Here is a 13764-nt window from a genome sequence, read left to right as displayed (position 1 = left end):
ATCAACATTAATTATGTTGAATCAACATTAATTATGTTGAATCAACATTAATTATGTTGAATCAACATTAATTATGTTGAATCAACATTAATTATGTTGAATCAACATTAATTATGTTGAATCAACATTTATTATGTTGATTGATATTTAGAAATAAGATGAAATAAAAAGAAATAAGATTTTTTTAAGCTTTTTTTACTTTTTATATTTTTCTTAATTTTTCCAATTTACAACAGTAAAAATACTAAAAGAAACATTAACACTAATAGTTAAACTAAGATGTTATCTAAATAAATTAGGATTTTACATTTTAATGAAAATCATTGTAATTAGAGATATATTAAATAATAAATTTAAGAATTCTTAAACACATTAAAAAGTAAAGAGATTTTAAAAAGAAAGAACACAAAACTTATTTTTTACTTTTTTTCTGATACCATGTTACTCTGTTGGCAATGTTGTGTTCTTTGGAACTCTTCATTTAATTTTTCCATTTCTTTGTCTTTTGTTTTAAGTTTGACTTCATACTGTTTGATTTCATTGCTATAATGTAGATATAAATATGTTATAAATATAAATATGTTATAAATATAGAAAAAACAATTTGATTAAGATAGTTATCTAAGTTTTTATAAATTTCATAAAAAAATACAAAAGTTCATGCAAAACACACACATTCAAACAAAACACAACACAATTCATACAAAACACAAACAATTCATACAAAACACACACAACTCATACAAAACACAAACAATTCATACAAAATACACACAATTCATATAAAACACACAAACAATTCATACAAAACACACAAACAATTCATACAAAATACACAAACAATTCATATAAAACACACAAACAATTCATACAAAACACACAAACAATTCATACAAAATACACACAATTCATATAAAACACACAAACAATTCATACAAAACACACAAACAATTCATACAAAACACACACAATTCCTACAAAACACACAAACAATTCATACAAAATGCAAACAATTCATACAAAATACACACAATTCATACAAAACACACAAACAATTCATACAAAATACACACAATTCATACAAAATGCACACACTTTATACAAAATTGTTTTTGTTTTTGAAACACTCTCACAAAATGCACACACAATAATGTGATTAAGTTTTCCTTTAGTAAAATAAAAGCTCAGCACAAAAAGGTGAATTCTGTTGGATTAAAGATATTTTTAATAAGAATGTTTCTGTATTTTTGAGTAGATTTTTTAATGAGTTTAATGAGTTTTACCAAACTTTAAATTCTTTGCAACAAATTATCATAATTATCATCACTATTCTAAATTATCATAATTATCATCACTATTATGAATTTCATAATTATCATCACTATTATAAATTATCAAAATTATCATCACTATTATAAATTATCATAATTGTCATCACTATTATAAATTATCACATTATCATCACTATTATAAAGAGATTTTTTTATACTGACTTTAACAATTTAACATGCTCCTTTAGCAATAAGATTTCTTGTTCAAATTCTTTTTTTATTTTACTTTCTGTTTTCCACCTGACATGCATTTCCTCGTAAAGCTTTTTTTTCTCTTCAAGTGAATTGTCATAAACCATAATAGTGGCTAAATTTAAAGATACCATTTAAAAACTATAAGATATAATTTATAGATTTAGGCAAAAAACAGCAACAAAACAACTACAAGAAAAAACTTGTGGGATATAAACTACAGTTTTGCATAAAAGTTTAAAATAAAGCTAAATGAATAAATGATAGCTAAAAACTCTAAGTGTAAAACTGTGCGGCTTAGGCTTTAAAATATTTAAATCTTCTCAAACAAAAGCATTTAACTGCAAAACTAACACTTAGCCTCTGAAAAGTCAGAAATATAACAAGAAATTTTTTTTTGTTTTGTTAGATTTCTAGTCTGTTTTTTTTTCAACTTTAATCAAACAGCTGCAGCCCTCCAAATAAAAGCAGCTACTGGGTGACTCCAAAAAAAAAAACATACACTGGGTGACTCCAAAAAAAAAAAAAACATTTACTGGAATTCCACTAAGCATATCAAAATAAAGAATAAAAAAAAAAGCCACAGGGTGACTAAAAATTATTTTTCAAAAGCTTGTTGAACATATCATACAGTTTTTACATAAAAAGTTTAAAATCTAACAAACAAAACTAGTTTTAACTTTAATCAGTTTATAAATTATAAATCATAATTATGTATTTAACTTAATAACAGAAATTTACAACTTTTATGCACCATTATATCATGCACTAACCGTTGCAAGAAAAACTTTTTTATGAATAAGAGTCATAGTATGATAACAGTTGCATAAAAGTTGTATGATGCAATTGTTACAAGTTGTATGATGTGATTGTTACAAGGTGTATGATGTGATTGTTACAAATTTTATGGTCTGATTGTTACAAGTTGTATGATGTGACTGTTACAAAGTGTATGATGTGATTGTTACAAGTTGTATGATGTGATTGTTACAAGTTGTATGATGTGATTGTTACAAGTTGTATGATGTTGATTGTTACGAGGTGTATGATCTGATTGTTACAAGTTGTATGATGTGATTGTTACAAGTTGTATGATGTGATTGTTACAAGTTGTATGATGTGATTGTTACAAGTTGTATGATGTGATTGTTACAAGTTGTATGATGTGATTGTTAAAAGGTGTACAATGTGATTGTTACAAGCTATATAATGTGATTGTTGCAAGTTGTATGATGTTGATTGTTACAAGGTGTGCAATGTATGATTGCAAACAAATTAGTTTAAAAAAAATCATTAATAATGATAAAGATAGGTACAAATGTTTTAGCGACAAGCCATCACTACAGACACCAATTAATGAGTAAATAGAACATGGAAGTTAGGTTAGTAAAACATGGATAGAGAAAACTCAGTTTTTTGAGGGTGATAACTGTGGTTGTCTTATGATTTTGTGAATTGAATTGTGATCTAATCAGTGCTTTTTGTGTGCTAAAGGTAAATGGCAAACAAATGTCTGGGCATAAAAACATAGTTTAATATGAAAGGTAAACAACTTTATTAAAGATGTTTAAACTTTATTAAAGATAATAATCAAGATTTACCATAAAGCTCCTCCAGCTGTTTTTTTAAATTCTGATTCTCTAGTTTTGTGTCATTTAAAAGATAACTTTGTTCTTCTAAATACTTTGACAAAATTTCATTATCAACAATCAAATTGTTTAAACACACTAACCCATCAGCATTACTCTGTGACTCATTAGATATATTACAGAATCTATCAGTAGTATTTTTTAATCCGTCAACAGAATTATTCAAATCATTTATCTGCAACTTATTTGAACAGTTTTTTATTTTCTAAAATATTAGAATGTTTAAAAAGATTTAAATTTTTTCACACAAAACAAAGTTTAAAACCATTTTAAGATTATTAATATAATTAATAAATATAATTGATAATAATGATTAATAATTAATAAATATAATTAATTATAATAATTAATATTATTAATAAGAATGTTTTTTTTTTGTTTGTTTGTTATGATTGTAATGATACTTGTTTCTTTAAAACATCATAAAATGTGCATATTAAATTGAAACATGTTTTGAGTTTTGTGTAACAAGTTAAATTCTCTAATTTAATTTCTCAACATGTTTTTTTGTTTGTTTTTTTTAAAACATCTTCACTTCCAACAAGACTGCAAGCAACCACTATTAGAGGTGGAAGTTACTGGAAGAGAAAAGATGAAGATTGTAGAGCAAGATAACAATTGACAGGCGACTTAAAAGATTGCAAATTATATCAATCAGGAAAGCAAGATGAAGGAAGCGAATTTCAAAAAACTGATGTTTGAGGAATAAAACTAGAGGAATAACAGTTTTTGGAGCATTTAGGAACAGTCGCAGAAAAAGGATGAGACTTGATTGAATGACGAGTAACACGAGAATGAAGTTTAGTAGAAGGCACAAAAGACGCTAACTCTTTAGAGCAGTGCCCATGATAGTATTTGTAGAAGAGAGAAAGAGAAGCAACATGCAACAATGTGATAATGGTTGGAGTTTGACTGCAAGAGCAGGTCCAACTATATTTACAATACGTTTTTGCACCTTGTCTAAAAGAGAAAGGGCATCATTAGGAGATCTGCCCCAGATATAGCAACAGTATTCCATAAAAGGCAGGATTTGAGATTTATAGAGATAGAAAATAGAATCCGAAGTAAGAAAGTGTCAAGCTTTATAAAAAGATGCTAATTTTGCAATCGATTTGATATATGGTTTCCAAGAAAGATCAGAAGTAAGGGTTAATCCTAGAAGATGAAGGGTAGATGACTTATCCAGTACATTACCATTCATAAATATAGGTAGATCTAAATTATTGCGATAACGATTGGCTGAAAAAAATTGAGTTTTAACTGAATTAAAGTTCACCAGCCACTGTGAGCCCTATGCTGTAGCAGAAGTGAGATCCTTTTCAAGCTCAAATGCCTATCCAAGCAATCAGAGAGTGTTGGCTTCTTATCATGACAAGAATAAATGGTAAAATCATCAGCGAACAATGCCACCTTAAATGTGATAGTATCTGGAAGATCATTAATGTAAATTAAAAAGAGTATAGGACCAAGAGAGATTAGGTATTCTTTAATTAAAAATTTAAAAACCTTGCTTATAATAGGAAGAAGACTAATGGGACAGTAGTTAGATAACAGATGCCGCTTTCTAGCAGGCTGGAAAACAAGACTCAGATAAGCACTTGTTAAATAGTTTTGAAAGTATAGACGATAGCTCCGGAGAACACTTCTGCAAGATTATAAAAGGTATGTTGTCTGAACCACAAGCTGTAGAAGAGTCTAAGCAGGAAATCACTTTAGATATAGAAGCTGGAGTGATATGAATGTCAAGCAATTGATCAACTTATTTGTTGGCTATATCAGGTAGAATGCAACTAGTGGAATCAAGAGATGATATTGATGAAAAGTTCTTAGCAAACAATTCAGCTTTGTCTTTAGGTGAGGTGACAAAGTCTGAACCATACAAGAGAGGTGGAATAACAGATTTGCCTTTATTATTGATACTATTAAAGATTCTCCAGAAGTCACGAGAGCCTAATTTTTGTGATGAAATATAAGATTTCATGACCTGTGAATACCGGGCTTTAACGTTAGACAAAACCTTTTTACAATGGTTTCTAGTAGTAATAAGTAGACGTCTGTTTTCTGGAGAACTGTTTTGCTGATAGATATGGAAGTAACGGTTTCGATTAGAAATTGCAGCAGCACAATGTGAGGAAAACCATGGAGAAGAGTGAGACTTGACCTGGATTTGTCAAGAGGGAATAAAAGATTCCATGCCAGCCTGAATCCACAAAATTATGTAAGAAGCATATTTTTCAGCAGGAAGAAAGATTTCTACCCAAGGGCTATCACGAAGAAAATCACGGAAAAAAGTCTCAGTCAGCTTTTAGGTAGTTGTAAAAGGAACAATGATAGGGGAATTCAGATGATGAAGAAAAATGAGATAATAGTTTTAGAGAGATCAAACTGTGATCAAAAGCACCTAAGGGTGAATGTGGAAAATGTCCACTGACTAGGATCAGAAACAAGACATAAGTTGAGTAGAGAAGGTAAGTGATTCGGGTTGTCTGGAAAGCGAGTTGGAAAGTTTAAGACTATTTGAGTTAGGGATTGAGAAAGGCAAAAGTTGTGAACTTTAACGCCTGCAATGTCACTGACACTAGAGCCAAGTCATTCAGTGTGATGAGCATTAAAGTCATCAGCAACAACAATATTGGCTGATGGGGATAAAGATAGAGGTAAAGAGATAAGGAGAGAAATAACATCAAAAAGAGTGCAGTCAGAAGGAGAACAATATAGGACAAAGAGAAAGACGATAGAGTGAAGTGGTGCTAAACAAAGGCACATAAAAGAATAGTCTGTGGATTGAAACTTAGTTTACCGACAAATGGGTGAATTCTTACAAATGTAAATGCCCAGTCCAAGCATGTGACTATTGGAGTCTTAACAAATTAAAGGAAGATAACCATCAACACAAATATCATAAGATGAGACCTTAAGTCTTTTCCTAGGAGGCCTTCTTCAAGACAGTAGCCAGATGCATTTAACATTTGCCCAAGATGAGTATTTTTGTCAAGACACCATCTCTAGCCTTTACTCAACCAAGAGCCAAAAGGCAGGGGTTGTTTTAATCCAGGGTTGGCTTTTTCTAAACATGTTGAATAATGTATACACTAAACTTTAACCTTATTGAATCTTTTTAATATTGTTGATTAGTTCTATATTGATTTTTTACTCAAAAATTTTTCAGTATAGATCATTTTTAAAATGTCTCATGAATACACAGAATTACTAAAAAAATTAAAAAACCTCTCTAGTACAAACTACCTCTATAACCCTGTATGAAAAAAATTATATCTAAAAGATATAATAGTTTATTTTTGTTACATAAATTTATATTATATTTGTATATTATTTTTGTTACATATATTTGTATTATATTTGTATATTATTTTTGTTACATATATTTATATTATATTTGTATATTTTATAATTGTTCTTTATTTTATTACAATAAGATTACAATAAGTGTTCACAAAATTTTTCTTCTTACAAAAAAAAAAAAAAAAAACCGAAAAAAAAACAACACAAGTTTTACAAAGTTTTACTTCGTTAATGTTTTTATATATAATTAATTTTAATACTCTTTTTTTTTTTGCAAAGTGAATTATATTTTTAAGATATAAATTATTTAGTTTGGAAATTCTGGAAATTTACAAATATACTATTATTATAATAGTTCTATTAAAATTCTCCCTGATCAAATTCAGATGCCATGAAGCTTGAAGTTTAGATTTGCATGCTAAAAGCAAAACTAAATCATAACTCAAAAGTACAATATAACTAGCATTAAAGAAAACTAATGAAAATAATATACTAATAAAAAAATACTTCTCATGAACATTTATGCAGTGTGCAATGCATAACTTTGGTTATCATTATTTGTTCATAAACATTTATATATACAGTGTAAAATGCATAACTTTGAATATCATTATTTTTTCATAAACATTTATGAAGACAGTGTGCAATGCATAACCTTGGTTAATATTATTTGTTCATAAACATTTATAAATACAGTGTGCAATGCATAACTTTGATTATTATTATTGAGAATAAAATAAATAATAAAAAAGGAAGTGATGAATAAAGTAAACTTGAATGTATAAAATAAATCAATAAAATAGAAAAATATATTTACCATGTTATTTTCTACTTCAAAACTTTCAATTTCATTTTTATAATTTTTATCTAAATTTATTTTAGATTGTTCTTCCACATTCTTTGATATGTTTTTTAGAGTTTTGTCAAGCTCTTCTGTCTTTTCAATCTTTTCTTCCATATTTTCTGAAATCTTTTTTAGAGTTTTGTCAAGCTCTTCTGTCTTTTTTTCTTCCATATTCTTTAATATCTTTTTTATAGTTTTGTCAAGCTCTTCTGTCTTTTCAAGCTTTTCTTCCATATTTTCTGATATCTTTTTTAGAGTTTTGTCGAGCTCTTCTGTCTTTTTATTTTCCATATTCTTTAAAATGATTTTTAGAGTTTTGTCAAGCTCTTCTGTCTTTTTAAGTTTTTCTTCCATACTTTCTGATATCTTTTTTAGAGTTTCGTCAAGCTCTTCTATCTTTTTTTCTTCCATATTCTTTAATATGTTTTTTAGAGTCTTGTCACGCTCTTCTGTCTTTTCAAGCTTTTCTTCCATATTTTCTGATATCTTTTTTAGAGTTTTGTCAAGCTCTTCTGTCTTTTTTTCTTCCATATTCTTTGATATGTTTTTTAGAGTTTTGTCACGCTCTTCTGTCTTTTCAAGCTTTTCTTCCATATTTTCTAATATCTTTTTTAGAGTCTTGTCAAGCTCTTCTGTCTTTTTTTCTTCCATATTCTTTGATATGTTTTTTAGAGTTTTGTCAAGCTCTTCTGTCTTTTTTTCTTCATTATTCTTTGATATGTTTTTTAGAGTTTTGTCAAGCTCTTCTGTCTTTTCAAGCTTTTCTTCCATATTTTCTGATATCGTTTTTAGAGTTTTGTCAAGCTCTTCTGTCTTTTTTCCTTCCATATTCTTTAATATGTTTTTTAGAGTTTTGTCACGCTCTTCTGTCTTTTCAAGCTTTTCTTCCATATTTTCTGATATCTTTTTTAGAGTCTTGTCGAGCTCTTCTATCTTTTTTTCTTCCATATTCTTTAATATGTTTTTTAGAGTTTTGTCAAGCTCTTCTGTCTTTTTTTCTTCATTATTCTTTGATATGTTTTTTAGAGTTTTGTCAAGCTCTTCTGTCTTTTCAAGCTTTTCTTCCATATTTTCTGATATCGTTTTTAGAGTTTTGTCAAGCTCTTCTGTCTTTTTTTCTTCCATATTCTTTGATATGTTTTTTAGAGTTTTGTCAAGCTCTTCTGTCTTTTTTTCTTCCATATTCTTTGATATGTTTTTTAGAGTTTTGTCAAGCTCTTCTGTTTTTTTTTCTTCTTCTGATAAAAGATACTTTGCTGCAAGGAGTTCCGTTTGAATTAATTCAATTTCTAGAGCTTTAGAAGATAACAAACCAAGTTTTTCTTGTAAACGAACTTCAAGAATGGTGTTCTATAAGTTTAATTCAACTTTAAAAAATAAATAAAACTCCAAGAATAATATTTATAATTTTCAACTTAACTATAATTTTATAAGTTTTAACTCAAAAAAAATATGTTGACATATTGAGGCAATATTTCCAAAAAAAAAAATTTTTTTACTTCTTTTTTCAGCAACTCCAGGTTTTCATCACAATGCATATGCATGGCATTACATTCTAACAATGTGTTCTCTTTGTCATTTAAAGTGTTCTGTAAAATATCACACTCTTCTTCCGAATGCTTGAGTTGCAATGCAATTGTTTCGTTTGTCTGCTCCAGTTCAATTAGCTAATTAAAAAAATATAAATTATATATCATTTATTTGTTTCCATTTAATTAATTTTGTTTACCTTAATTTGTTTGCAAATTGATTTGAATATATATATATATATATATATATATATATATATATATATATATATATATATATATATATATATATACATATATATATATATATATATATATATATATATATATATATATATATATATATATATATATATATATGTATACGTATACATATATATACATATATATATATGTATATACATACATATATATATATGTATATATATATATATATACATACATATATATATATATATATATATATACACACACACACACACACACACACACACACACACACACACACACACACACACACACACACACACACACAGTTAATTCCAGATAAATTGAACCTCAAAAGGGACCAATGAAAATGGTTCAACTTAAAAAATGTTCGACTAAAGCAAATTCCCATTTAGTCAAACTTTGGTTAAAATAAGATTATATTTTGAGTTAAGATGATTTTTCTTTATTTAATGCTAAAATATAAACAGTATATTTACACTATTATACTAATAAAAGCATAAAAAATGTTTCAATAAAAGAAGTTAAAAAGTGTTTCAATGAAAGAAATTTTGTATTAATGCTGAACACTCAAAAGATAACATTCAAAAAAGTTTACCAAAACAATGACTTTTTGCAATTTAATAATAAAGTTGCATCTAAAAGCTATATATATATATATATATATATATATATATATATATATATATATATATATATATATATATATATATATATATATATATATATATATATATATATATATATATATATATATATATATATTTATATATATATATATATATATATATATATATATATATATTTATATATATATATATATATGTATATATGTATATATATATATATATACTTATATATATATATATATTTATATATATATATATACATACATATATATGTATATATATACATATATATATATATAAATATATATATAAATATATATATATATATATATATATATTATGTATATATATATGTATATATGTATATATGTATATATATATACATATATACATATATATACATACATATATATATATATACATATGTATATATATATACATATATACATATATATATATATATATATATATATATACATATATATATATATATATATATATATATATATATACATATATATATATATATATATATATATATATATATATATATATATATATATATATATATATATATATATATATATATATATATATATATATATATATGTAAATATTGGTAACATTTAAGTAAGAATTAAATAAAAGAACAAAAATTAAAAATACCTTTTTTTTAAGAAACACAAGTTCAATTTCTTTTTGTTGTGTAAGAATCTTCTGCTCATTAATTTCAAAGTTTAACTCTTTACAAGACTCTTTTGCACTACAAAAATTTTCTTCCATTTCTTTGAAATCAGCCTCTAATCTTGAAATCTCTATGTCCTTCGAATGATTGTTTAAACTTTCAATAGATAATTCAGCCATTTTTAAATTGTGCGTCAAAGAAGAAATAGTTTCTAAACGAAAAATAAATTGGCTTCAATTAGAAGTCAACTGCACTAATCATCTAAGTAAACCACCTGCAAAAATCACCGCTGGCAATCACCTGAGTTATTTATCTGCACTAAACACTTGCATCAACCATCAGAATAAATGGAATAAACCAACCATGTATATAAATGACCATAAAGTTACAATAATGAATTAAAACAATCTACAGAAATAACCTGCACAAATAAACCAATGCACACAAATGATATACACTAATTACACAAATGTTTTACATTTAACACCACCACAAATACACAAATCATGTGCAACAATAACTTAACAGCCACAAACAATAGCACAAATTATTAGTCATTAAAAAACACCAAATGTAAAAAACAAAACACACAAAAAAATATTTTTATTTAAAACCTGATATCTAAATTACAATTGACTAATTAATAATCATTAACTACTCTACCATTTAAATTGAATATTTGTGCAAGATGACTTTTTGATAGCTCTTCTAAATCTTTTTTTTCTTCTCTTAAATCAGCAATCTCAGTTTTATAGGAATCAACATCGTCAGTGATTTGTTGGAGTTTAATAGAAGAATGCTTAATTTCATCTAACAGACTTTCGATTTGACTATAATAAAAATATTATAACAAAAAATTAAATTATAATTTAAAAGTAGGCATTCGCTCATTCATTTATTCATTCTGCATTTGTTGCAAAATGAATATGTCATTATAAGAAAATAGTCATAGATACCATAATAATATAAAAAAACATTCAAAACATACATATTACAAATTTATTTATAATATACAAATAAAAATACCTTAGGAATTCAATAAAAAATAAATTGATCCCAACCCTGTGCAAAACTAAACATGATGCATGTTTATCTCTGCAAGCATAAACATGACACATGTGTATCTCTGTAAACATATAAGATGCTTACAAGAACAGCTGATATGCTTGAAAACAAAAAAGATGTTTGCTGACACACAAAAGTCCTTGTAAATACAAGTATATGCTAGGGTTTAAAAACTTTTTTCAAATAGGTGTTCTCTAACCTATATGGGTTCAATATACTACTAAAAAAATACTAAAAAAAGTACTAAAAACATGTAAAAACATGCATCAAAAGACGAGACCGAGTGAAATAAAGAAAAAATTAGAAAGAGATGAAGGATAAAAAAATTGAAAAAGTATATTGAACAGATGTCTAGAAAAAAAAAAGACATAATAAAGTATGTAATACAAGTAATAATAGAATATAAGCACCGCACATGTACTAAAAATCTGTTTTTCAGGTCAATGCTCTACCCAATCATGCTATATGTTAATGAATTTTCTAAAACATTATTAAATATAACAAAGTAAAATGACTCAAAAGATAAAATAAAAAATGAAAAAGAATAAAATTAAAAAAAAAAAAAAATGAAAATGAAATTCATTAAAAAAAAAAATATCATAAATATGCAAGTATAGAGAAAAAAAATGAAAATCCACAAAACATACATATATATATATATATATATATATATATATATATATATATATATATATATATATATATATATATGTATATATATATATATATTTTATATATATATATATATATATATATATATATATATATATATATATATATATATATATACATATATATATATATATATATATATATATATATATATATATATATATATATATATATATATATATATATATATATATATATATATATACACACACATATATATATACAAAAAAAGGGTAACAGGCAAAAAGATTTGATAGAATATATTGGCACTGTTGATCCAACTAGAATTAAGTAGTGGACTTGAAGTGAATTAAAGAAGTTAAAGTAATTAAAGTAAAAACCTAAAAAAAAAAAATTAATATTATTAAAACTTGAACAAAAATTTTTTAGTTAAAAAACTATTTTATGCAATAAAATCTAAAATAATAATTTTTGTAAAAAAGATTATTCTTTTTGAACTTTTCATTTTGATTTTTTTAAATTGATATGCTATTATAGATTTTTTTTTTATTGTAACATCAGACACCTAATGCTTAAGGGTCTTGTGCAACCCTTAAAATCATTTTTTATTCCAAAATTGTTATAATACTATATATAAATTATTTCAATATCATTTTATTTAAATAGCACATTTTTATATAGTGCACATATAAGGCTTAGAGAGCACCTCTAAACAAAGTTATTTTTAAAAACATTATTTCCAGTTAAAACTTAATTTCCATATTGACTATTTGATTAATGTAATTGAAGAGCACAGGGGGAAAAATGGCATAGTCATATATATATTTTGTCTGTATTATATATTTTTATAGTTTATATTGATCATTTATAAAAGTCTTTGTACATAGATAAAAAAAATTTAATAAAAGTAAAAAGTTAATAAAAATAAAAATTTTATTAAAAATGTAAACTTCAAACAAATCATTCGAGTAATTTATTTTTTTCTTCTTGCTTTTAGACTTCTTTGCTTTATATAAAGACTTTTATAAATAGTTTTTAAATGTGGCTGTGCCATTTTTTCACGTGTACTCTTCAAATGTTATTTATTTTTAGCACCTTTTAAAAGCCCTTTCTGCAATTTCAAGATCATTTATAGCTGGATCTTTTATTTCAACTTGACAATCTGTTTCCGCTTGATGATCTATTTTCAAAATAGGATTTTCTTCTGGTGACTTCTGGTGAAAATAAGATTTGAGGATAATTAAAAACAATTTACAAATAATAAAATTATTAAAATTTCTCAACAATAAATAAAATAACAAGAAAGCAACCTTAGTAATCTCGTAAGTGTGTCCATCTATATTTTTTTCTTTTAACAAGTTACTGTTTTCCTCACATCTTTTGTAAATCCCACTATACTGATTAAACAAATCATCTAGGATCTGTTTATCAGGTACATTTAATTCACAACTAACTTCTTTTGGTATATCTTTAGAGTTCTGGAATAAGAAATTAAAAAATTCTTTTATAATTATTTCTTAAATTTACTTCCATTTTAGTTTTGGATTCATAATAAAGTAAGTAATCAAGATTTTGAATGACATTTTATTTAAATTTTTGAAATAAATTTAATTTTTAATTTAAATTGCAAAAATTTTTTTGTACACTAACATCACTAAGCGCCTATAAGTCTATAA

The 13764-nt window shown here is 25.1% G+C and overlaps 1 protein-coding gene across 3 annotated transcripts in view; it reads right to left on the bottom strand.

The window, feature by feature from the left end:
- Nucleotides 1-13764, bottom strand: part of LOC100204563 (uncharacterized) — a 42406-nt gene that overhangs the window by 14561 nt on the left and 14081 nt on the right. For 2 of the 3 annotated variants that reach the window (XM_065803844.1, XM_065803845.1), the window contains 9 exons: nt 13399-13566; nt 13184-13302; nt 11054-11220; nt 10372-10601; nt 8819-8986; nt 7293-8669; nt 3125-3377; nt 1494-1638; nt 424-543 (listed from right to left, as the gene is read on the bottom strand). In XM_065803844.1, coding sequence (XP_065659916.1) covers nt 424-543; nt 1494-1638; nt 3125-3377; nt 7293-8669; nt 8819-8986; nt 10372-10601; nt 11054-11220; nt 13184-13302; nt 13399-13566 — 2747 coding nt within the window. Of the gene's footprint in view, nt 1-423; nt 544-1493; nt 1639-3124; nt 3378-6622; nt 6894-7292; nt 8670-8818; nt 8987-10371; nt 10602-11053; nt 11221-13183; nt 13303-13398; nt 13567-13764 lie in introns of those variants that run through there. The other variant, XM_065803846.1, reaches the window with a different exon arrangement.

This window comes from Hydra vulgaris, chromosome 08 (genome assembly GCF_038396675.1).
Source record: "Hydra vulgaris chromosome 08, alternate assembly HydraT2T_AEP".
In the NCBI taxonomy this organism is placed as follows: domain Eukaryota; kingdom Metazoa; phylum Cnidaria; class Hydrozoa; order Anthoathecata; family Hydridae; genus Hydra; species Hydra vulgaris.
Note: the sequence above shows the minus strand (reverse complement) of the source record. Positions and strands in the feature narration are given on the sequence as shown.